This window comes from Punica granatum, chromosome 1, assembly GCF_007655135.1.
Source record: "Punica granatum isolate Tunisia-2019 chromosome 1, ASM765513v2, whole genome shotgun sequence".
In the NCBI taxonomy this organism is placed as follows: Eukaryota; Viridiplantae; Streptophyta; class Magnoliopsida; order Myrtales; family Lythraceae; genus Punica; species Punica granatum.
The window spans coordinates 49,330,146-49,356,558 of record NC_045127.1 but is presented as its reverse complement, the minus strand read 5'-3'; the positions used below and the strand labels follow the sequence as shown (position 1 = coordinate 49,356,558).

Below are 26,413 nucleotides of genomic sequence, written 5' to 3'. Positions count from 1 at the left end.
CAAAATTGATTTTTATAGAAAATAAAATTAATTGCTTATACTAATACATTTAATGCATAATAAATTGGCCAATTCTACTTTACATTATATATTATAGATAGATTATAGATTCCATTAGTTGTTGTCAGAGATGCAATAAATACGAAATTTGTAGACTTAATAGGTAATTGGTTCACGAGTAATAGTTATTCGATTCGATATAATTTTGATGAACTGGGTTATTCACTTCCATAAAACATGAATAGAAAGAACATTATTGTAGTGAGGGGCTTGGCCGATGTTGTGAAAATAATATCATTTTTTTTGGCTTAATATGTTGTTAATAGAGGGGCTTGGACGATGTTGACGATGGGACTGAGACTTTTGAGAGAGGGTTTTACCTAGATTTCCAACCGTACATTCTATTTACACGCGGTTTCGGATGTTTTTAGAGCTTCAAAATTTTTTTATTGACCCACCTATGTCTCGAGGATTAGTTTTCTCTTCGATGAAATTCAAGGACCAATTTCCTTTTTTTATCACGAATAATGCAAATCGTATCATGACTTGAAAAAAATTCCAAATATGAATAGAAAAAATTATTGGATTAAAAATAACATTCAAGGGACCCTACGAGGTAAGTCAAACTACATTAAATTCATTCACCGGGTCGTAGTCAAATATCTTCCATTTTGTATGAAATTACTACAAAGCCTTATTATTATTTTTAAAATAATCTGTTTCAAAAGTATTTAATTCATTCTCGATGGAACATAACAAGAAAAAGGGGAAGGAAAAAAACTTAGAAGAGATCATATTCATACCTGATCATCTACCCGGAAAGTAGTTGTTGAATATATCGAAATTGGAACAATCTCGAGTTGATGTGACAAATTAACTTTAAGTATATTGAAACCGAACAATCTCGATCGAGTTGATGCAACGAAAGAATATATGATCAGAATATGAAACAACTAGGGTTATCGTATCTTGTCTTCCACCATAAAAGAATTAAATCAGATCATATGAAATATATCAAATAATAGATACAAAATTAACGAATATATGATCTCTAATCAATTTATTGAAGAACCAAAAGTGAGAGTATCTGTATATCCCAAAATCTATCTATATTCCATATGTTCCCCATATAAATAAGCGAAAGTGATATGAAACCCAAAGTGTTAATGGATCCACTAATCATAACATATTCAAAGAAATAAGAATTATAAGGTTTTTCTTTCAGATAATCAAATTCAGTACTTGCATGCTACTCAATAACACAATTTTTCAAGCTGTTAAAACAGTCGGTTGTGATAGATTTAAATTTTCAATACTAGTTATAAACAAAGGTCAAGTATATACATAATTAATCGATGAGCTGAGACGGCATGCGATATCAAAATTCGTCAAAATTCAATTGTGATCAGCTGACTCGTTCAGGTATCAATATTCGCGGTGGGCTCCCGCGTTGCGTGAAACCGGAAGTACGAAAAGGAAAAAAGGCACGAAATTTTGGTACGGATAATAATTGAAGCAAGGGAGCCCCTAAATTCAATGTTGGACATCGGACCTTCTTTTCCTTTCATAAGGTCTTTCTTTGTTTTACGAAACGAAGGATTTAGGCTTCACAACTTCAATCGTCTCAGGTGGTCCTGTCCCGGTCCAACACTTCCGATGTTCTTTGCTGATCTTAATTTTAAAAAAAAAATGTTCCAATATCCTTGGACAAAAGGATATTTGGTTGAGCAAGGGTATTTGCTGCAGTCGCGTAATCCTCGACCTGAAACTGAGACGTTTCAAGTTGAATTCTTACTCGTGAAATTCCTGAGCATCTGTATTTTTCAGCAGAATTTTTTTTTTCCCAAAAGAGTTCACGTTATCTTTTTTCAATGCTTGTTCTTTAGGGAGAAAGGAAATTGCAATTATTATGATGTTGGCCAAAGCAAACAACAAAACTCTCCGAAATCACTTGTACAGAAAATTTCTTCCAACATAATGCTCGTAGCATGAGATCTAGCCCTGGTCAGGGTTGGGAAACTACGACAGAGCCCCGATCTCATTAGGGCGAGATCTAGCCTCAATCAAGGCTCCCAGCCCTCAATTGATTGCCAGAGGCAGCAGGGCGGGGATCACCAGCCACCTACTTCCGTCCCCGATCACAAACATATATACACCACAAACAATGTCCAGCAGGTGCATGATTACAAGTAAATATGTATATTGGGCAGGGGAAGAATTACAAACTAGCTAGGCAATGCTGTCATGGTGGAATTAAAGTGGATGGTCCGCCAATGTATCTTCCATGTCATCACCAAGGTTGCTCATATTAACGGCTGTCTGATCCGTGCTCTCTTTGTGATCATCGCATTTAATGCCAGAGGCCTGTGATATTCGTTTTGTAGGAGGAGACTTTGGCATTTCTACCTCTGGACCTACATGATAGGAGCAGACAGTTAGCATGATGATAATCAGTACCGTAACCTAGTCATACCGCTCTATTGCTAAACAAGCGAGATCCCATCCAACTGTGATGGAGCCTTGGATGAGCAACAGATAGGCAAAGAAATTGCTGTTCGAGTCTCATGCAAGAAATACCCACGTGAACATGAACAGGTTCGTGGACAACTTCATGGGGGAAAGACAAGTGAGAGATTGATAAAAAAGTGCAACATAAGACAGATGAATAAGCATCTGTCTCCTCAATCATACAGGTATCGAAGGCCTTGTTTCATGAGCATACCCGATGGTGGTGGCGACGGCTGTGATGGGCTTGAGACAGCAGCGGACATGTCACAGGTGTGGTGCCCGTAATAGGTCACTCTGTAAGTTGTGGGGTCAGAGTCAAGTCTCTCGACCTGCTTTGTTGCCCGGCATTTAGAGATCTTTCTGTTTTGGCATCTGAAGTAAGACCTGGAAATGGAGAGATATTCGATAATCCAATACCGAATATCAATGTAAATTAAAATTTGCATTAGTTGTAGGCTGTAGCAGCCAAATAATTCGACATGAACCCTTAGGAAGCTATTAAGTAATTCAAAAGGCAAGTATTTATTAAAATGACATTGATAACAATTACTTGCAGAATAAGGGGATGATTCATATAAACGATCACAAAGCTTGATATCAGAACTCCAGTGAACGGATTGGATAGATCCTTACCTGGGATACTTCTGACCCAGAATCGCTTTCTGACCATACTTCCTCCAGGCATATGCATCTTCCAGTGATCCCATCACCAATGTCCAGCTTGTGTCCTTCCTGCGCACATATCTTCATACATTTCATTGCATCGATAGACGCATTAAAGATTCTCTCCAACAACTTATCTTCCAATTTCTTAAATGCATAACAGTTTTCGAGTTAAATTGTTTAGAATCCAATTGTTTAATTGTGATCTAATCGCTAGATCTCTCTACAACACCCATTGATATTAACAGCTCTATGATAAATGTTTTGGTTGCAATAATTGTCTTTGTTGCAAGAGCACCTGTGGACACGCCGGGAAACAGCTGACGAGTGCACTTTTGCAGGAAAGTTTCCCACTTGAGACCCTGGATGTATATACAGCGTAGGTTACGCAGACAGTAAGAGATGAAATATAAATGGTGTAAGTATCTACATAATTTGCAAATTAAAGCATACTAGGTGCATCATGAAATATAAACTAGAAGGACATAGTTGGAGCCTAATTAATTTTATTTATCTCCAAAATCAGGATTTGAATCTAACTAATTATCTCCTCGTAGAGAAGAACAAAAATAAAACGTTATATGAAATCACCGACTACACCAATTTTTCAGTTGTGCACTGTTTCTAGAAGAGGACTGCAAAATTGGGATAAAACTTCTTAATCTTGAAACGTGAACACATTTAAATAATATAACCGGCCGGTTACCTAGCCAGAAATTCCATCCTTCAAGTCTTTGAAGATTTAGCCCAAAAAAAAAAGCATTGACGAAGAGTGGGAAGCTTTTGTAAAATAAAAGATATCCACAAAAAAGGTTCTTTTAACGGCCATCCTGATGCTTGATTATTAGTATTATCTTTCGTAACTGGCTATGATTCACCTGAAAGAAGCATGGTAATTAGTTGTCCAAAGTTATTTCTCGTTGAAGCCGGCCAGAGTCTGCCGAGGAAGTTTTTGTTATAATGAATTCAAGGAAATTTCTCAGAGAAAATTACAACCATTGCGATTCTCATCCATGCGCTAAAAGCAGTATATAAGCAGTTCACACAAGGAAGACAAGAAAGTTACCAGTTCATGCCAATACAGACACAAAGTGTAGACCGATACTCACTTCAGTATATGGCACATTAAGTAGTTTGTGTGCCAGTTGCATGCCGGTGGGAAGCTAGCTTAACTTCTTTTGTTCTTTCTTAGTTTTCAACCAATGATGGAACCAACATACCTTTAGAATGCCCCTCAAAACTCCTTGGTGCAATGACTTTCCATAAGAAGACCAACCGCAAAACAGACTTGAGCTTGCGCCATCTCTTTTTCGCCCGTTTCATGTCGTTCTCATACTTGCATTGTCCAAGGGCACCATCATCAAGCGCTGTTAAACAACTACTAGATTCCGCCGGCTGTCTAACGTTGCTTAACAAACATAGAGCTGGGAGAAGATCGGTTTTGTCAGTAGTTGGCCGAGATCAGTCTACCTTGCTGTAATTAAACGAATCAAAAGCAGCCAGTACGAATTTTTGACACAAGTGAGCTTGACACATACAGATGAAACTTACAACGACCATGGAACAAAAAGAGAAAACAAATACACAAGAAGAGAGAGTTTCCGGGAGCCAATATCACAGCTCGTATTTTTAGACCATGTTAACCGAAAAACTTCCCCAAAAGCGCAAGCAGGTGGTGAAGTGCAGCAACTATCTTTTTTTATTACGTCAGATTATTATACCTTATGAGTTTTAAGCTATATCTTTTCCACTGTCCGGAAAACATAGGCTTCAGAAACCAAAGTCTGAGGGCGAAAAAGGTGCCCATTTATGAGCTCATAAAAAGTATAACACGAAGAAGGACATGCACTGGATGTAGACTCACCAGAACTAAGTGCCGCCATGGGGGCTAATTTAGTAAGTTCAATGTAGCTGCCTGAGTTTGTAGGCATTGGCTCCAGAACATCAGCTTTATTGGGCTCCATATCATTCAATAATGATGGGAAAAGCGTCAATGAGTGGCTGAAATAGTTGCTGTCAGGCTTCGCAGGAATGGAGCCTCCAGCATCTGTGATGGTTGATCTGAATGATCCAGACCTTTTTAGTAGCACTTCCTTGCCCTTCTAATTTGTAATAATAAACAACTTTGCTTTAGTGAATCATTATTTAGCTAGAAGGAAAAACAGAAAGCATAAACACATCCAAAGCTATGGCAGAGGCTAGAAAACTCATGTTCTAATGAGGATTAACAAACACACAGACCTGCTTCGTAGCTTTAAAATGGGCCATGTGAGGACTGAGAACCTCCTTTGCCTTGATACCATCTCCAGTGAGTAATGTTGGGAAGAGAGTTAAAGATTGACCCATTCCTGATGTATCCAGCATTGATGGGACAGTGTCTCTGTCACTTGAATTGATAGGCTTCAGTTTTCCATCTTTCTGGAATGTGGTGAAAGGTAATAAAATCAAAGAAATTAGTTGGCGAGAAGTCAATAGAATTAGGAACACATAAATGGCCCCAGAAAGTCCGTATGCATTATCACACGCATAGAGTTACTCTGGCAAATCAGGGCACCCACCTCATCATCTTCATGTTCATGATTGCACGTAAAATACATCTGTGTGAGGCTGGTTACTGGAGCATGCTTGTGTTCTTTGACATTCCAATTCTGACCTGCAGTGCTGACTATAATCATGTCCAACGAAAACTTCAAATTGACTTGCACCGAAGTAGTTCATATTTCAACATTCTCGAGAGCGCTAGCAATCCACTCAAAGAAGATAACCTTAAGAAAATTACACTCACCTAATCGCTTCTCAACTCTGTTCTTCACAACCATTCTTCGAGCCCTCTTCCTCATAATTATTCTCCTTAGAATTGCCCACTGCAAGACGGCTTTCAGCTTAAACCATCTTGTTGCTGCCTGCTTTGATTTGAAGCAGTACTCCTGCTGGTGATGCTGGTATACACTTCCAGATTCATCAAAAGACCAGAGTAACCAGTCATCGTATATCTCATCATAATTTCCCGTCACAAGAAAACTCGATGATTCTTGCAAGTTGCACGGAGAATGCCTATCGTCAGGAAGAAGCATATCATAAGCAGCTGGTTTTTTCCACCTCGTAGCTGTTATCACAAGTTCAGGTCTTGCATGAGACAACTTTTTGCGTCAAGGAGAGAGGGAAAGAGAGATAGATATGAAGAATCAATCAAATAAACAAATCCAACAACCAAGAATCTGCTATAGAGTATCATAAGACACCGTAAGCGGCTTATTTATGCAACATACCCTCATTACCCTTCACAACAAAAGCATTGGATATGCCCTCACGAATGCGGAATCCTTCACGACAATCTCCACTAGTTTTGACTCCAAGTCTAAATGTCCCGTTTCTTGCCATGCTAGATTCTTCATTAAAGGTGATATCCCCAAGTGTACCCATCCCTCCATTAAGGACCACATGAAGATTTCCAGCCATGAGTGGGATTATCGAGGTTATTTCATTACTCTGGAAGTACTCTTGTGCCCAATCAGCTTCACCTTCTTCATTAAAGTCACCTTCCAGCACACAGACAATCAACTTTAGCCTTGACAATGCACCATCTTGCACAAGAAAACCAGTTTGAGGGTCTACCAGAAAGACATGGATAGGAGATCCACCTTCACCTTCAACCTTTTGACCAGTTACCAGGGGAGAGGAAACCATCGTTACGAAATGCAACTGTAGATAATTCGGTTCTACTAACTGATTCCTTGTGAATAAAGACCTGTCAAAGTTTGTTTTTTTGTTTTTTTTTTTTTAGCAATAAAAAGAGCTTAATGAGTTAACCGTGAAGTTACTGAGTGAGATACTTACTGGTATACATATCAATTAATATACACTACCAGCTATTGCAACTGCTGAAGGAAAGTGTTCGTTCTTTCAAGGAGGCATACATGAATTATGGAGCGTGTATGAATAAACCAGATTAGGTAGCTGAATATATTTTACTACTATGTGGAGCACACAACAAGAGTACATTTGAATAATTTGTTTCTAATAAAAGACAAGATTGTCGATAGGGAAAATGCTGAAGTTATAATGAAAATGAATATCCTTTCTCTTCATTCCACAAATGGTTTTCTGAAATTAAGTCGTTACACCATTTAAGTTGTATGCAGATGACAAAAAAAAACTTAATAGTAAGTGATATACGGTTCCTCTTATAATACATAATGAGTGTCAGTAGAGTGAAATTTCCCAATTATAATGATCTTCAAAACTCAGCATCGACTGCCCAAATACTAGATTATCCATATGCACATACAAAAGAATTTCAGCTGATAATCGTACCCGCTGTTTTGTTGTTCGTTTGGGCATAGGATCTTCGGGTCACTTGGTAATCCATCAGCAGAGTTCTCACTGATCAACTTCGGCTTACCAAGTTCTTGCAGATCAATTGGCCTCCTGTCAATTGTTTTCATTGTATTTGATTTTGCCATCAACGTTGCATTCATCCTTAAATGTAGACAATTTTCCAGCCCTGCTGGTGTGGATTCCCTTCGTCGCTTGATCTGGGCAGCTTCGGATGCACTTAGACTCCTTTTGCAGGACGAACTACTGCAAGGTTGGCTTAGAATTCGGATAGCATATTTTTTTAGTATGGGAAGATAATCACCGCAATAGTCCCACCATTTACCTGGTATAAGGTAAAAGTTAAAACCTAAGATAGAGATAGCGTTAATGTTAGCAGAAGAAAATGGGTACAGTAACTTACGAGGGTGAGATGTTTTCAGCATTTTCATTGCTGTATATGTGAACACTTCCGATGCTTTCATATGATACTGATCCATTTGATCAAGAAAATCATCTTCTTCTTCGTCGGCTACCAAATTCTTCAGCACAAAGTTCATACCATCTTTGATTCTGGGGCTATGTTTAAAAGTTTCACTACACATGAATGCGGGATTCAAAAAAGCTGCAGCAGCGTGCATTGGGTGCATAAGTCGACCTTTTCTTGAATTAAAAGTGTCCCATAACTTCTGGAACCTATTTGGGTTATTGTTGTAAAGTTGTTCCATTGCTTCTTCGGCCATTTCCATTGCACCATACAAGTAGCCAAAGGTGGAGCCACTGCTATCAACTAAACAGAACACATGGAAAATTGACTCTAGAGCCTTTAGCACCTCCTGCACCTGATCCCAGAAGTTCTCGTTCTGAATTGTTTCGGCTATCTGTCTTCTTGTTTCTTCTGCATCACAATCAGATGTATACCATTCGGAAGATTTCACAAGTAGAAGTAACTGATCTTTAACTTCAACGAATGATTGGAGCATTTCATAGTTTGAGGAAAACTCAGTCAAAAGAGGTTGTTTCAATTCCTTCTTGTTGGTATACTTTCTTACCAGTGACAAAACGGCATAATGCTCGTACACGACATCTACAACAAAATTAGCTCTATCAAATGTCGCTCGAACCCATTCAATTCCAGTGTAGATATCCCCAAAGAGCAACTGGATTTCACAAGCAGCACAATGAGTCATAAATATATGGTTAAAGCCCTTATGGAGTAAAGGCCCAGGCAACTCCACCTGTTGAGCATCACTTTGAATGAATTGTAGGACTCTTTGAGGCCCGATGTGTTGAATAACAAAAGAAATGATTTCCTTAAAATAGGTACTGGATAAATCATTCTTCGAAACTTCAAATGTACCCAATAACACTAACCCTGCTGGACACTGGGAAATGATGTTGATATGGAATTTCCCCTCGATATCATCGCACCAAATGTCACTTATTAGTGTACAGCCAGTCTGTTCCCATGAACTTTTCACATTTTTCACATATGCAGCAACTTCCATCCCCAGATTAGGAATAAGCTTCGTCTTCAGCTTCGAACAGCTTGGTAGGTTATAGCTATATCCAAATTCGAGCAGGGCATTCACGAATTCGATAAAAGAAGACGACTGGATAATATTGCAATCAATATCATTCAACAAAGCAAACTTCGCCAGCAAATTATCCAACATGCAGCCGTCTTTCTTCTCATGCGCATTGGAGAAATTATCATCAAAGTTACCTGAGCATGCTTCAACTTTGGATCTCTTATTTGTGCCATTAGTTGCATCTAGAGCAGAGATCTGAACATCATCTGAAGAGGCTTCAGCCTTTTGTTTCCTTTTGACCCCATTAATTGCTTCACGGGCAGCAGCCTGAACATCTTCGTGGACCTTCAGGCATATATCAATGTCACGGCCTTTAATACCAGATAAATGAGACTTAACTCTTGGAATGCCCCCCGCGAAATCTCGTCCACAATAATTGCATTTGAATCGGCCTTCCGCAACAGGTTCTACATACTGCCAAAATGGATCTTTCTTCCTTACCATGATGAGTTCCTGACCTTAAATACAAGAAATGAACAGGTGAACATAACTAAAAAGGATTCTTTGAACTATTTAACACAGAAAACAACCAGCAGTGCATCGAAACATGTTTTTTAGGATCCTTAACATGTAACTACCGCAAAGATGAATAGTCCTGAAAATTAACTTTGTAGGAGATGCAAACTAAAGATTGCTGCTTTCATGCTTTACTAAGAGGGCTTTACAGATAGAAAATGAGCAAAGGGCTAGCTTCACCTTTATTGCGGAGCTCGCTGCCCGACAAAACCCGGAATTGCTGATTCAAGAAGACCCACTGAGCTAATCAGTTTATGCTCTGTAATCAGCTAAACCTTCATGCTTTGGGATCAATTTTGCCAGATCTATGTACACACAGAGAGATAGAGGGTATGGCTTGGTACCTGAAGATAGTCTCGGGCAGAGGCGATGAAGAGACAGGCGGTGGTTTCCGGTGAACGCGCCGGTGACAGACCTGTTTCGTAGCTTTGATTGGGCTCATTTGAGGGGCCATATGAGGACTGAGAACCTCCTCTGCCTCGATAACATCTCCAGTGAGTAATGTTGGGAAGAGAGTTAAAGATTGACCTATTCCTGATGTATCCAGCTTTGATGGGACAGTGTCTCTGTCACTTGAATAGATAGGATTCAGTTTTCCATCTTTCTGGAATGTGGTGAAAGGTAATAAAATCAAAGAAATTAGTTGGCGAGAAGTCAATAGCATTAGGAACACATAAATGGCCCCAGAATGTCCGTATGCATTATCACACGCATAGAGTTACTCTGGCAAATCAGGGCACCCACCTCATCATCTTCATGTTCATGATTGCACGTAAAATACATCTGTGTGGGGCTGGTTACTGGACCAGGCTTGTGTTCTTTGACATTCCAATTCTGACCTGCAGTGCTGACTATAATCATGTCCTATGAAAACTTCAAACTGATTTGCACCGAAGTAGTTCATATTTCAACATTGTAATCACAAAAGGAAAGAAATAAAACATTTATTATATTTAGAAATGTCTTAATGTTCTTGAGAGCGCTAGCAATCCACTAAAAGAAGGTAACCTTAAGAAAATTACACTCACCTAATCGCTTCGCAACTCTGCTCTTCAAAACCATTCTTCGAGCCCTCTTCCTCATAATTATTCTCCTCAGAATTGCCCACTGCAAGACGGCTTTCAGCTTAAACCATCTTGTTGCTGCCTGCTTTGATTTGAAGTAGTACTCCTGCTGGTGATGCTTGTATACAGTTCCAGATTCATCCAAAAACCAGAGAAACCCGTCATCGAATATCCCATTACAATTTCCCGTCACAGGAACACTCGATGATTCTTGCAAGTTGCACGGAGAATGCCAATCGTCAGGAAGAAGCATACCATAAGAGGCTCAGTTGGTCCACCTGGCAGCTGTTATCACAAGTTCAGGTCTTGCATGAGACAACTTTTTGCTTCAAGGAGAGAGAGAGAGAGAGATAGATATGAGAGGGAAAGAGAATTATAATTTCTTCCGGCAGTTCTTTAAATTTCAAAGGTGTAATGCTTTGTGAACAATCAATCAAATAAACAAATCCAACAACCAAGAATCTACTATAGAGCATCATAAGATACGGTAAGCGGCTTATTTATGCAACATACCCTCAATAGCCTTCACAACAAAAGCATTGGATATGCCCTCACGAATGCGGAATCCTTCACAACAATCTCCACTAGTTTTGATTCCAAGTCTAAATGTCCCGTTTCTTGCCATGCTAGATTCTTCATAAAAGGTGATATCCCCAAGTGTTCCCATCCCTCCATTAAGGACCACATGAAGATTTCCAGCCATGAGTGGGATTATTGAGGTTATTTCATTACTCTGGAAGTACTCTTGTGCCCAATCAGTTTCACCTTCTTCATTAAAGTCACCTTCCAGCACAGAGACAATTAATTCTAGCCTTGACAATGCACCATCTTGCACAAGAAAACCAGTTTGAGGGTCTACCAGAACAGTTACTCAGAGCCATGTTTAGCAAAAAGATTAGTCTTTAATCATGCTAGGATCTGGAAATCTTGAGAAACTTATAAAAGAAGTAGGCTATCAAAGGAGTCTCGGTGAAACATTCCGTAATAATCCATTCTTTGATGAGAATAGTATTCATGGTCTAGCTTTTCCCACAGAAAAGTATCTAGATGAAAACAAGTCTCTGGTAGAATGTACTCAGGGTAGTCAATATCCTCATATTAGTCATACATTCCACCCTCAGTTGAATGTTATAGTCGACCTCCTAGTAAGCCTTAATAGAAAGATTACCCAGAAGCATGATGAAGAAATTAGCAGTCTTAAAGAAGAGTTAAATGAAGTCATTAAAAGAGTAAAAGAAATTAGTTTTAAAGAAACTCTTGATGAAACAACCAAGTTGTTAGATGAAGTCATAGGTATCAAGGATTCAGTTTCAAAGGGGGGGAAGGAACCACTAGTTGAAACACCAAATGAAGAAGTCTTTAGAAAGATTATTCGTGAAGAACTAGCTGGATTCCATGATCGCCCTAGAAAGCATCTTTTAGGCCCTCCTAACACTATGCCTTGGCAAAAGCTTAAGCCTGAACAACAGTGGAATCCTTTAGACCAACCTAGAGCCCCAAAAGGGTATAAGTTAGTCAAAGAAGACCAATAGTCATGAACTCTGAAGAAATAGAATCGCTCAGCTTAGAGTCTTAGAAGAAGAAACTTCTAGATTTAATCCAAAGAAAGAGTCAGTCACTATGGAAAGAGAAGCCACTGAGAGAGCATATGCCAATCTTAGTGAAAAGGAAGAGGAAGCTTTAAGATATGAATCTGAGAAACCTTATGAGTCATCCAAAAGATATGCTAGTCGTCCTAATAAACCTAAACCTCAGTCTGAAAGAGAGCAGTATGAAGATTTTATGAGAAATCTTAGGGAAAGAACTGCTAAGATGAAGTCAAAATTCGATGATTTTGAGAAATCTTATAGAACACCTGAAAGATTCCCAAAGGCCCTTAGGAAGGAAAAAGGAATAGTCATAGACAATATTCAGGATGAAGAATTTAAAAGATTCAGAGAAGAGAAACGTGCTAGAGAGCAGGCTAAGGAAAAAATGAAGTCTAAAGAACCAGTCAAACATGACATGTATTCAAAGGATGTAGATTCTGAACCAGAGGAACTAGTCCCAACTTTCGATTTATCTCAAGGATCTGCTCTTAGATCTTTAGAAAGAAAAAGATTCCAGGAATATAGAGACAAAGAAGAGTCTAGTTCAGAAGAAGAAGTCGTCTATGAAGAACCTTTAGACAAATACGATGAAGAGTCGGACAAATTTAGTGTTCATAGCAGTATGCCTAGTCTTGCCACTGCCCGTGACGAAGATACAGTCTCTGAAGTCTCTGTAGAATCCAGAAAAACGAAGTCTGTAGATCTTAGAGGAAAGTCTAGGTCTCCAAAGAGAAAGTCGAGATCTAGATCCCCTAGAATAGATTCTCCAAAGGATAAAGCCTTTAACATAACAGAAGCTCAAGGTGAGGTTATGTTTGCATTCTCTGATGATGAAATCTTAGAAGATAATAGATTCGATTTAGGACAGGAAAGAGGATTTCCTGCAGAAACAAGCAAGCGTAGGGATAGGCCTACAAAGAGAGAAGAATCATTTTTTGAAGAATATAGAAAGGGCGAAAGCTCTGAACATAGAAGAAATTTCGATAAGGATTTCTATGATCAAGGATTCTTCCAGTCTGGTAGAAAATGGAGAAAGGAAACCCCTCAGAAGTATAAGCTTTTGAGAACTGGTAACATGAATTCTTTTGGTAGTATTCTTGATCTTGATTGTATTGATGATAATGCAAAGATTCTGTCTGATTGGGTCATGAAGACCAAACTTGAAGTCCAAATAGGAGAAGAATATAGCAAGCTTAGCAATAAAGAACTTTGGCATCTTTTATTGCATAAAACTCGTGGTCAAGTTCATCAATATATGAGCATGCTATCTACTCTTATCAATTATGATACAAATCCTTTTGTTTCCTTCACTCGTGATGAAGTCTGGAGTCATTTTGTGACTAATGTGGAAAGAGAATTCGTTGGTGAAGTTACTACAGGACTCGGTGCTTTTGAAAAGCAACAGGAATTGAAGCATAAGCTTAACAAACTTGAAATCTGTGATATGTGCTATTTCAATTCTTTTTACTGCAATTTCAAAGAATATTATTATCAGCTTATTGAACCTGCTGATATTGCTGCATATAGAAATTTATTCATTGATGAGTTGCCTTATCCTGTGTCATCTGTTGTCAAAGAAAGGTATGACAAAGAAGTGCAATCTGGTGTTATCTACCCTACTCTAGGTGGTATTGCCGCAATAGTCAAGAAGCATATGGAAGAAGTCTGTCTTAAGAGAAAGACTGAAAAAATGTTGCAAAAAACTAGAATCTGTTGTGGTCTGGAACAAGGTCTAGATATTCCACAACAATATGGTTGCAGTCGCTCGTCTAGAAGAGTCTCTAGAAAGTCTTCTAGTAAGCCTAGAAAGAAGTATCGTCTGAAGCGTTATTCTGGCAATAGGCCACCTTGGAAGAGTCAGTCTAAAAGACGAAATTGGAAGCAGAGAAAATTTTTTCGAAGGGGGGGAGGAAATAAGTACTCTAGAAACCCTAGAAAGAATCAATGGAATCAGGATAAGAAGAAGTATTGCCCTGAAGGGAAGAAAACCTGTAGATGCTGGATCTGTAATGAAGAAGGTCATTATGCTAATGAGTGTAGTCAAAGAAAGAATCGTAGCAACAATAGAGCCCAAATGTTCTTAGGAATCATGTCTAAGAATTATGAGCCTATAGAGGATTCTGACTATGATAGTGATGAGTCTTATTATGAGTTGGTTACAGATTCAGAGTATTCGGATTCAGATTATTCTAGTGATGCCTAGGGAAAACCCTAATGCCACTTTTATTCAGGTTAAGATTCTTAACAAAACAATCATGGCTTATATTGATACAGGTGCCAGTGTATGCTTTGGAAAACCCAGCCTCCTACCAAGTAAGTATTGGAAGTCTATGGAGTATCCTTTAGAGATAGCCATTGCTGATAAGTCTGTCCTTAGGATTCATCATAGAGCCGAATTCATGACCTTAGTCATAGAAGGAGTCAGGTTCCCCATACCTAGCATTTATAAGTATGATTCTGGAATGGATATGATTATTGGAAACAATTTCCTTAGACTCTACGAACCTTTTGTTCAAAGAACTAGATTCATAGAACTCACTTGTCCTGAGTTAGATAATCAGAAAAAGAAAATAGTCCATATCCCAATCCATCATAGTAATAGAGTCAAACAGCTTAAGCTCTTAGCTTACATTTCTAAGTCCATCCAAGACATAGAAGCTGAAATAGATACTGCTGAAATAGAAAGACTTTTGGATTCTATCACTAGCGACAATCCCTTAGATCAAGCTAAGAATAGAAACAAGATGCTAGTTGAGATTAAGCTTAAGGATCCCCTTAAAGAAGTCAAGGTTCCAAATAACATTCCTTACACCATCAAGGATGTAGAAGAATTCAAGGAAGAGTGCAAAACCCTTCTAGAATTAGGAGTCATTAGAGCCAGCAAGAGTCGTCATTCTGCCCCAGCATTCTATGTAGAAAATCACAATGAGCTGAAGAGAGGAAAGAGGCGTATGGTTATAAACTATAAGAAAATGAATGAAGCCACTTTTGGTGATGCTTATAGTCTTCCTAGAAAGGATTATATTCTTGCTAAGCTCAAAGGATGTCAATGGTTTAGCACTCTGGATGCCAAGTCTGGTTATTGGCAAATTCGTTTAGAAGAGTCTACTAAGGAGTTAACTGCATTCACTTGCCCTCCTCAGAAGCAATATGAATTCACTGTTTTACCATTCGGGTTAAAACAAGCTCCATCAATCTATCAGAGATTCATGGATGAAAATCTTGCAGGTTTGGATTCTTTCTGTCTTGCAGGTTTGGATTCATGGGGCAGAATGACGACTCTTGCTGGCTCTAATGACTCCTAATTCTAGAAGGGTTTTGCACTCTTCCTTGGATTCTTCTACATCCTTGATGGTGTAAGGAATGTTATTTGGAACCTTGACTTCTTTAAGGGGATCCTTAAGCTTAATCTCAACTAGCATCTTGTTTCTATTCTTAGCTTGATCTAAGGGATTGTCGCTAGTGATAGAATCCAAAAGTCTTTCTATTTCAACAGTATCTATTTCAGCTTCTATGTCTTGGATGGACTTAGAAATGTAAGCTAAGAGCTTAAGCTGTTTGACTCTATTACTATGATGGATTGGGATATGGACTATTTTCTTTTTCTGATTATCTAACTAAGGACAAGTGAGTTCTATGAATCTAGTTCTTTGAACAAAAGGTTCGTAGAGTCTAAGGAAATTGTTTCCAATAATCATATCCATTCCAGAATCATGCTTATAAATGCTAGGTATGGGGAACCTGACTCCTTCTATGACTAAAGTCATGAATTCGGCTCTATGATGAATCCTAAGGACAGACTTATCAGCAATGGCTATCTCTAAAGGATACTCCATAGACTTCCAATACTTACTTGGTAGGAGGCTGGGTTTTCCAAAGCATACACTGGCACCTGTATCAATATAAGCCATGATTGTTTTGTTAAGAATCTTAACCTGAATAAAAGTGGCATTAGGGTTTTCCCTAGGCATCACTAGAATAATCTGAATCCGAATACTCTGAATCTGTAACCAACTCATAATAAGACTCATCACTATCATAGTCAGAATCCTCTATAGGCTCGTAATTCTTAGACATGATTCCTAAGAACATTTGGGCTCTATTGTTGCTACGATTCTTTCTTTGACTACACTCATTAGCATAATGACCTTCTTCATTACAGATCCAGCATCTACATGTTTTCTTCCCTTCAGGGCAATATTTTTTCTTATCCTGATTCCATTGATTTTTTCTAGGGTTTCTAGAGTACTTATTTCCTCCCCCCCTTCGAAAAAATTTTCTCTGCTTCCAATTTCGTCTTTTAGACTGACTCTTCCAAGGTGGCCTATTGCCAGAATAACGCTTCAGACGATACTTCTTTCTAGGCTTACTAGAAGACTTTCTAGAGACTCTTCTAGACGAGCGACTGCAACCATATTGTTGTGGAATATCTAGACCTTGTTCCGGACCACAACAGATTCTAGTTTTTTGCATCATTTTTTCAGTCTTTCTCTTAAGACAGACTTCTTCCATATGCTTCTTGACTATTGCGGCAATACCACCTAGAGTAGGGTAGATAACACCAGATTGCACTTCTTTGTCATACCTTTCTTTGACAACAGATGACACAGGATAAGGCAACTTATCAATGAATAAATTTCTATATGCAGCAATATCAGCAGGTTCAATAAGCTGATAATAGTATTCCTTAAAATTGCAATAAAAAGAATTGAAATAACACATATCGCAGATTTCAAGCTTGTTAAGCTTATGCTTCAATTCTTGTTGCTTTTCAAAAGCACCGAGTCCTGTAGTAACTTCACCAACGAATTCTCTTTCCACATTAGTCACAAAATGACTCCAGACTTCATCACGAGTGAAGGAAACAAAAGGATTTGTATCATAATTGATAAGAGTAGATAGCATGCTCATATATTGATGAACTTGACCACGAGTTTTATGCAATAAAAGATGCCAAAGTTCTTTATTGCTAAGCTTGCTATATTCTTCTCCTATTTGGACTTCAAGTTTGGTCTTCATGACCCAATCAGACAGAATCTTTGCATTATCATCAATACAATCAAGATCAAGAATACTACCAAAAGAATTCATGTTACCAGTTCTCAAAAGCTTATACTTCTGAGGGGTTTCCTTTCTCCATTTTCTACCAGACTGGAAGAATCCTTGATCATAGAAATCCTTATCGAAATTTCTTCTATGTTCAGAGCTTTCGCCCTGTCTATATTCTTCAAAAAATGATTCTTCTCTCTTTGTAGGCCTATCCCTACGCTTGCTTGTTTCTGCAGGAAATCCTCTTTCCTGTCCTAAATCGAATCTATTATCTTCTAAGATTTCATCATCAGAGAATGCAAACATAACCTCACCTTGAGCTTCTGTTATGTTAAAGGCTTTATCCTTTGGAGAATCTATTCTAGGGGATCTAGACCTCGACTTGGACCTAGATCTCGACTTTCTCTTTGGAGACCTAGACTTTCCTCTAAGATCTACAGACTTCGTTTTTCTGGATTCTACAGAGACTTCAGAGACTGTATCTTCGTCACGGGCAGTGGCAAGACTAGGCATACTGCTATGAACACTAAATTTGTCCGACTCTTCATCGTATTTGTCTAAAGGTTCTTCATAGACGACTTCTTCTTCTGAACTAGACTCTTCTTTGTCTCTATATTCTTGGAATCTTTTTCTTTCTAAAGATCTAAGAGCAGATCCTTGAGATAAATCGAAAGTTGGGACTAGTTCCTCTGGTTCAGAATCTACATCCTTTGAATACATGTCATGTTTGACTGGTTCTTTAGACTTCATTTTTTCTTTAGCCTGCTCTCTAGCACGTTTCTCTTCTCTGAATCTTTTAAATTCTTCATCCTGAATATTGTCTATGACTATTCCTTTTTCCTTCCTAAGGGCCTTTGGGAATCTTTCAGGTGTTCTATAAGATTTCTCAAAATCATCGAATTTTGACTTCATCTTAGCAGTTCTTTCCCTAAGATTTCTCATAAAATCTTCATACTGCTCTCTTTCAGACTGAGGTTTAGGTTTATTAGGACGACTAGCATATCTTTTGGATGACTCATAAGGTTTCTCAGATTCATATCTTAAGGCTTCTTCTTCCTTTTCACTAAGGTTGGCATAAGCTCTTTCAGTGGCTTCTCTTTCCATAGTCACTGACTCTTTCTTTGGATTAAATCTAGAAGTTTCTTCTTCTAAGACTCTAAGCTGAGCGATTCTATTTCTAAGTTTGGCTAACTTAGCAGCTATTTCTTCAGAGTTCATGACTATTGGTCTTCTTTGACTAACTTATACCCTTTTGGGGCTCTAGGTTGGTCTAAAGGATTCCACTGTTGTTCAGGCTTAAGCTTTTGCCAATGCATAGTGTTAGGAGGGCCTAAAAGATGCTTTCTAGGGCGGTCATGGAATCTAGCTAGTTCTTCACGAATAATCTTTCTAAAGACTTCTTCATTTGGTGTTTCAACTAGAGGTTCCTTCCCCCCCTTTGAAACTGAATCCTTGATACCTATGACTTCATCTAACAACTTGGTTGTTTCATCAAGAGTTTCTTTAAAACTAATTTCTTTTACTCTTTTAATGACTTCATTTAACTCTTCTTTAAGACTGCTAATTTCTTCATCATGCTTCTGGGTAATCTTTCTATTAAGGCTTACTAGGAGGTCGACTATAACATTCAACTGAGGGTGGATTATAACTTAAACAAAATATAAGTTTCATCTTCAACCTTTTGACCAGTTACCAGGGCAGAGGAAACCATTGTTATGAAATGCAACTGTAGATAATTCGGTTTTACTAACTGATTCCTTGTGAATGAAGAAGACCTGTCATAGTTTTTTTTTTAAGCAATAAAAAGAGCTTAATGAGTTAACCAAGAAGTTACTGAGTAAGATACTTGCTGGTATAAATATCAATTAATATACACTACCAGCTATTGCAACTGCTGAAGGAAAGTGTTCATTCTTTTAAGAAAACAAGCATGAATTATGGAGCGTGTATGAATAAACCAGATTAGGCAGCTGAATATATTTTTCTACTATATGGAGCACACAACGAGAGTACATTTGAATAATTTGTTTCTAATAAAAGACAAGATTGTCAATAGGGACAGTGCTGAAGTTATGATGAAAATGAATATCCTCTCTCTTCATTCTATAAATAGTTTTCTGAAACTAAGCCGTTACACCATGTAAGTTATATGCAGATGACAAAAAAATTTAATAGTAAATGATATACGGTTCCTCTTATAATACATAATGAGTGTCAAAATGGTGAAATTTCCCAATTATAATGATCTTCAAAACTCAGAGTGTCCAGCATCGACTGCCCAAATACTAGATTATCCATATGCACATACAAAAGAATTTCAGCTGATAATCGTACCTGTTGTTTTGCGGTTCGTTCAGGCGTAGGATCTTCAGGTCATTTGGTAATCCATCAGCAGAGTTCTCACTGATCAACTTAAGCTTACCAAGTTCTTTCAGATCAATTGGCCTCCTGTCAAGTGTTTTCATTGTATTTGATTTTACCCTCAACGTCGAATTTGGATATAGCTATAACCTACCAAGCTGTTCGAAGCTAAAGACCAAGCTTATTCCTAATTTAGGGATGGAAGTTGTTGCATATGTGAAAAATGTGAAAAGTTCATGGAAACGGACTGGCTGTACCCTAATAAGTGACGCTGGGATATGATGTTGATATGGAATTTGCCCTCGATATCATTGCACCTAATGTCACTTATTAGGGTACAGCCCGTTCCCATGAACTTTTCAGATTTTTCACATATGCAGCAACTTCCATCCAAAAATTAGGAATAAGCTTGGTCTTTAGCTTCGAACAGCTCTGTAGGTTATAGCGATATCCAAATTCGACCAGAGCATTCATGAATTCGACAAAAGAAGGGGACTGGATAATATTGCAATCAATATCATTCAACAAAGCAAACTTCGCCAGCAAATTATCCAACATGTGGCCGTCTTTCTTCTCATGCACATTGGAGAAATTGTCATCAAAGGTACCCGAGCATGCTTCAATTTTGGGTCTCTTATTTGTTCCATTAGGTGCATCTAGAGCAGAGATCTGAACATCATCTGAAGAGGCTTCAGCCTTTTGTTTCCTTTTGACCCCGTTAATTGCTTCACGGGCAGCAGCCTGAACATCTTTGGGGACCTTAAGGCATATATCAATGTCACGACCTTTAACACCAGATAAATGGGACTTGACTCTTGGAATACCCCCCGCGAAATCTCGTCCACAATATTTGCATTTGAATCGGCCTTCTGCAACAGGTTCTACATAATGCCAAAATGGATCTTTCTTCCTTACCATGATGAGTTCCTGACCTTAAATACAAGAAATGAACAGGTGAACGTCACTAAAAAGGATTACTTGAACTATTTAACGCAGAAAACAACCGGCAGTGCATCGAAACATTCTAGGATCCTCAACATGTAACTACCGAAAAAATGAATAGTCCCGAAAATTAACTTTGTAGGAGATGTAAACTAAAGATTGCTGCTTTCGTGCTTTACTAAGAGGGCTTTACAGATGGAAGTGAGCAAAGGGCTAGCTTCACCTTTATTGCGGAGCTCGCTGCCCGAAAATACCCGGAATCGCTGATTCAAGAAGACCCACTGAGCTAATCAGTTTATGCTCTGTAATCAGCAGCTAAACCTTCATGCTCCGCGATCAATATTGCCAGATCTATGTACACGCAGAGAGATAGAGGGTATGGCTTGGTACCTGAAGATAGTCTCGGGCAGAGGCGATGAAGAGACCGGCGGTGGTTTCCGGTGAACGCGCCGGTGACAGTGTGAAGAGAGGATGTGTGTGGCGAAATGGGACTTTGGGGAAAGCTGTGAAAGCTCATTTTCTCTTTCTTTGTTTTTCTTTATAGAAATTTTCAGTGAAGTAAAGGGAATAGATTCCAAAGTCCGGTCCACCAACAAATCCATAGTACGATATAGCTTGGGCTGAGGTAAGGAATGACTTATACCGGACCCAAATGTCGGCCCATTTCTAATTTATTCTAAATAATTTAGCTCGCGTTCGGTTTTCGAGTTGAATTAGTGATCCAACTCAATTTAATTTTATGTAATGATTGTAAATGTTAACAAAATATATTAAAGTGTGATAATATATATACATAAGTATATAGAAAATTTATTATTAAAAAATTAATTATAAAAATAACCATAAAAAAATATGAGTAAAAATTATTATTAAAAAGAAGAAAAAGATAAAATAGTAATGATTATGTTATTGAATATGGAGAAGAATAGAGTCGAATTGGGCAAAATTAGATTATTACTTTGAAAAAACAAATGAAGACTTCTTTTTGCCTAAAGAGATTCTAAATTATTCTGGATAATTAATTTTTCTGGAAAACTGAGGATCCAACCAAGGGGAAGGGTCACTTCATAGTTTTGGTCCATTTCCAAGTGCTAGAATAGGCGATGGAATCGAAAACTGATTTTCGCATTCGGTGTGTCATGTATGTATGAAATCCTTACTGGTTTGGATACAGTTCATTAAAAGGGAAAAAGATTCGAGGAAGAGAAGGGAAAGGAAAGGAGGAGGATGAAGAGGAAATCTTAACTGCATTTGGCCGAACAATGCCGAAATGTTAATAGTTTTTGCCACGGGTGATGAGGCCAACAAGGCTGGAGCACATTTGGTACGAGCAAGCACAGGCATATGTGCTCCGTTAGTACGAAGCAGAACTCTCAGTCTGTCGTCTGCTATTTTTCGTACGAAGCTCGTGGATATAATCACCAGACCTCTCCTATAATTATGTGTGCAAGCAGAACGTCGCAAGTAATCACTTCATCTCGAATAACTAGCAATTGTTTAATGAGAGTTCTTGGCAGTAAGAAAGCCATCACCTCATCTTGAGTAACCAACAACCATTTAATGAGAGTTCTAGGCAAAACACTCGTGGATACTGGTAACTGCTTCACAAGTATCATCCCCAATAACACATCGAATCGATATTCACATTTTCACGCTCAAAAAATTAGCAAAAGCAGCATTCACATCCGTAATCACTTCCATGTACCGTGTTAATACTCCCACTTCTTCAATTCCATGCCATCAGGTGGGCTACCCTCGACTTTCTTTTCGCCCACTTCCTTCCAGTTGGTGGACAGAACGGTTCCATTCGACTCCAGCTGCAAACATAGAAAGTAAGAACAGATAATCCACATGCTGAAGACTACATACTACATGAATAACAGATCGGATGTTGGAGCGATCACATACGAAAGATTTGGTCATAGCCCTCCTCATATCTTCATCTGCGTTTAGGTATATATCCCGGAATAGCTTGTTCAGACCTGCATCTCCATCTAACTTCTCCTCTTTTTCCTAATATTTCAAACATCCATTTACCCTATGAAGAAAGAAGCAAAGTAGCCAATATGACATCACCCAGAAGATCTCATACCTCTTTCTTAACTTCGGCTTCCAATTTGTCCCAGTCTGCTGTCCTGTTCTTTGATGATGGGTACACAGGTCTGCATGATCCGACTGCAGATTTATAGAAGAAAAGTTAGTGAATCATGAAAGAATTTGACCTTGCGCTTCTTTTTCCCTCATTTCTCCCCCGTCAAGATCATTGAGGATTAAATACGATAAAGTTGCTCAAACTAAAAGTCAAGTATATGTTCAAGCTTCTGCTGAATCACAAGGTGCGGGTTGAATCCTATACGATCAGTAATACTATGGAAGGTGGTTACAGACCTGACGAGACATTCACTGGTTGAGGAGCTGCAGCTTCCTTGCTATATTCGAGGGACTTCCAATGGATCTGTTCAGTTTTGGCAAGGCGTATCTCGATCTTAGTCTTCAGCATCTTGAATCTGCACTTTCCAGGAATTATCTGTTTACCATCACGGCAAACAAGTACATGTTAGTCAAAAAGAAAATTTAAGGCAGAGTACATAATCAAAGGGAAACAGAGCAAAACATATAAAGAGGTAGAGAAATTGTCGAACTTGTCAATCATCTTGCCACCCTGTGAACCAAATTCCATGACAGAAAAAGAGCGGGAAGAACATTAACACAAATAAAAGAATACTCTATTTCCATAACGGTAAAAGCACTACAGCACCGTGTCTTCTTGGAAGGCAGAACATGAGGAAAAGTTTCACTAAATTATGAGATCAGTATTGCCATTATCGGGTGCAACAACTCGTTATGAGATGAACGGAATCTCAATGACAAATTTAACAAGAGAAACAAATGACGAGAAGTAGCAACAAACGCTAACGAAATGGACCAGCAAAGCAATAATTTAACACACCTTTCCATATAGTCTAGGCTGAAGATGATAAGCTTCTTCACCAGGTACATTGATGGATACACTCAACTGCAAAAAAGATTCCATAAGTAGTAAAAGAAATTACAGAGATATACTAGTAAAAAAAAAAACAGATGCATATCAAACTTTTGTATATTGAACAAATTTTATGGAAAAGAACATACAATCTGCTCCCCAAAATCAATAGTGACATCCTTTGGTTCAATGCACTTTGCGAAGATTGTCACAACAACTTCTTCTGGCTTCTGGTAAAATTCATGCCTGTCGGATGATCAACTGTTAGGTATCCATGCAACATGGGAGAAAGATATTTTGGAAGTGAATGGAGTCAAGTCTCTAAACAGACAGATTCACATATCAGTATTAATTATAAATCACCGACTTTCCCGGATCTCAAATACAGATTCTTAAGATTGATTAAGCATTGTCTTACACTAAGGTAAGCCAGGTATAAGGATTTCCATGCCAATACTGCTACAAAGGGTAGTCCCCAAAGATAATAAAGTGGAAGAGAAATATGCTATTTTTTCCAGCCATCAACGGAATTAATTATCCACAACCTATGCTCTCTGCAGCTCTTCAATAGGTCTGTTTGGTTTGCATTGCTCGCCTATGTGTTTCCTTATAGTTAAGGACTGCTTTCCTTTTCCTTAAAAATGAAATTTGTTTCCTTTCATCTTAGTGCTTTGCTCAGTAACAAGGTCCAGGTGCAAGTGAAGCAGGGAAGGACTTCCTTGTCCCCTCCTGTCTGAGGTATAGAGCTTTCAAATCACATATATAGCAGATAAATGACTACTGAGAAGATATTCTTGAATCCATATGCCCCAAGGAGTAACAAGGATCTTATAACTTTCTTTAGGCACCCCTAACAGCTACCAAAGCTTAATAGCAATGATGGAAACAAGAGTATAAATAAATGAAATTATGCAGTAACCTGTATCTTGGCTGGACTGTTGCAGCAGCATTAACCTCCGGTGCTTTGTTTCGTCCATTTTGCAATTGTTCAAGCCTTTCAGATTTTGCATTAAACGACTGGTCAGCAACAGCAGAAGCTGCCGCGCTTCGCAAGAAACCAGGGGTCTTGATTTCAATAATCTCATCTGTGCATGGCCACACAAATTATGTCAGGCATCCAGAATGGACTTCTCACGAGAAAAATTACCTAATGAGCAACAAAATAACTCTGTGGACGCTGTATCTAGAAATGTGAGATGGAAATAATCCCAAAAACACGAACAGCGTATCGCTTCATCCAAATTTACAGAACAAGTACCAAAGACAAAGGAAAAACGAACTGGAAAAGAAAATAATGGGAATTAATGGGCTAACAAAAGCAAAGCTAGGATTATATCACAAACTAAACAGATAATGGAAAAAATAATATAGATATAGGGTCATGTTCTTCATGCTCGGCAGTATGACTCCCGATCAAAGTTCATAAGTAGAACAAGGAATTCCATAAATCAGTTCAAAGTAGAACAAGGCATTCCATAAAACAGTTCAACCATTTAAACCTGATAAGAGCCTAGTTCGCTTGGTGGAATCAGAGACCTATAAGGCTACAACAGTTCAATGAAGATGTTGACCGGGAAAAAAAAGAAAAGAATCAACCAAGAGGAGCATTATAGAACAGGGAGTACGAAATTGACATCTCGATAAAATTAAAGGATCTACAGTTGCCTATTTCCTATGGGTTGACAGCTGGAAAATAAACATATACCCACCTTCAGTATGCTTCTTACACTCGTCAAGCAATTCGGTGAATCTAGAATCATCCGGGGCGAGAGAAGCACCTCGTTCAAGGGCTGCCTTCGCAGTAAGGTACTCTCCGAGCTTCATACAGGCGGAGCTGGAAACCATTGAAAAGTTAAGCAGATATTATGAAAGCCTCTCCAATGGGCTGTGAAGACACTTATGAAGTGTCCAGATGCAACAAAATTGGTGAGCGAAGTAACAAGTTTCACAGGGTTGTTATAAGGTGTTTACGTTCATAAGCATTAGAAAATTTATTCGACCGACGCCATTAAAGAAACAACGCATACGCACCCTTTCCGAAAGTATGCCTTGGCCATTGAAGGCCTCAACTCGATCGCCTTGCTAGCATCAGAAATAGCATCTGTTCAAATAGGAAAGTTAATGAGAAATCAAGAATACTTGGCATTTTCGGGCCGGGATCGAGTCGTGGAAGTTATAAAAAAGAAACCAACCATGTCCTCATAATACCACCTAGTTGCTTTATTAGCTTAATGAATTAGCACAAGATCGTGAATTTGAATCTCCCTACCAGCCTACTCGCCCCCATTTGACCAACATATCATTAAGAAATTCAAGAAGTTCGCACGTGCGGCTGCTTCATGTAAAGTCAAAGCCGATGATTTACCAAAAGTGAGAGAGAAACCCGGGGAAAACTAACAAGCTCCCCACTGCCTTCTGAGTGCTATTGATACACACGAGCGAGGAGTAATGCACGTTCACGACAAACAGAAAACATACCGCGGTAGTTGCCGAGCTTGATATGGGCCTGAGCGCGGTCGACGAAGAGATCAGCGTTGCCGGGGTCCAAGTCAATGGCCTGGGAGTAGAGGTCAACGGCCAGGTTGAAGTCGTCGTCGACGAATGCTTCCTTCGCTCTCTCTGCAAGTTCGCTCGCCATTGATGGGAACTCTCAACAATGAGCACCACTGAGGCAATGGGGATTTTGAGATTTATGGATGGGAAGTATACTTCAGGTCCAAGGAAGGAACTCTGTGCGGAGTGGGAGACGAAGAGAATAGGGAACTTTTATAGATTTTAGAATACGAAGGGGAGGGGGAAACCGCCGTACAAGCAAGGAAGAAATCCAGATGC

The 26,413-nt window shown here is 38.7% G+C and overlaps 2 protein-coding genes across 35 annotated transcripts; both read right to left on the bottom strand.

The window, feature by feature from the left end:
• Nucleotides 1-1,881: 1,881 nt before the first annotated feature.
• On the bottom strand, nucleotides 1,882-21,138 carry LOC116200170. Of its 34 annotated transcripts, none has more exons than XM_031531065.1 (21): nucleotides 20,989-21,138; nucleotides 20,822-20,900; nucleotides 19,630-20,588; nucleotides 11,171-11,485; nucleotides 10,622-10,942; nucleotides 10,338-10,444; nucleotides 9,938-10,197; nucleotides 9,774-9,813; nucleotides 7,910-9,530; nucleotides 7,486-7,831; nucleotides 6,813-6,919; nucleotides 6,441-6,710; nucleotides 5,957-6,277; nucleotides 5,730-5,836; nucleotides 5,413-5,589; nucleotides 5,036-5,273; nucleotides 4,392-4,595; nucleotides 3,470-3,533; nucleotides 3,142-3,252; nucleotides 2,723-2,892; nucleotides 1,882-2,414 (listed from the first exon to the last, which is right to left on the bottom strand). In XM_031531065.1, exons 5-21 carry the CDS (start codon nucleotides 10,908-10,910, stop codon nucleotides 2,254-2,256), a joined length of 4,593 nt encoding a protein of 1,530 aa, XP_031386925.1. In that variant the 5' UTR covers nucleotides 10,911-10,942; nucleotides 11,171-11,485; nucleotides 19,630-20,588; nucleotides 20,822-20,900; nucleotides 20,989-21,138; the 3' UTR covers nucleotides 1,882-2,253. The 34 variants fall into 34 exon arrangements, 31 of the variants coding, with proteins under 31 accessions (XP_031386925.1, XP_031386922.1, XP_031387028.1 ...); XM_031531062.1 differs by having other exon boundaries at nucleotides 6,441-6,919; nucleotides 7,910-8,645; nucleotides 8,724-9,530; XM_031531168.1 differs by having other exon boundaries at nucleotides 6,441-6,919; nucleotides 7,910-8,383; nucleotides 9,212-9,530; nucleotides 20,989-21,137.
• A 918-nt stretch (nucleotides 21,139-22,056) lies between these two features.
• Nucleotides 22,057-26,395, bottom strand: LOC116200165 (protein SGT1 homolog B-like). Its single transcript, XM_031530898.1, has 10 exons — nucleotides 26,060-26,395; nucleotides 25,613-25,682; nucleotides 25,291-25,415; nucleotides 24,501-24,666; nucleotides 23,731-23,827; nucleotides 23,549-23,614; nucleotides 22,987-23,125; nucleotides 22,691-22,773; nucleotides 22,507-22,611; nucleotides 22,057-22,415 (listed from the first exon to the last, which is right to left on the bottom strand). Exons 1-10 carry the CDS (start codon nucleotides 26,217-26,219, stop codon nucleotides 22,308-22,310), a joined length of 1,119 nt encoding a protein of 372 aa, XP_031386758.1. The 5' UTR covers nucleotides 26,220-26,395; the 3' UTR covers nucleotides 22,057-22,307.
• Nucleotides 26,396-26,413: the final 18 nt, after the last annotated feature.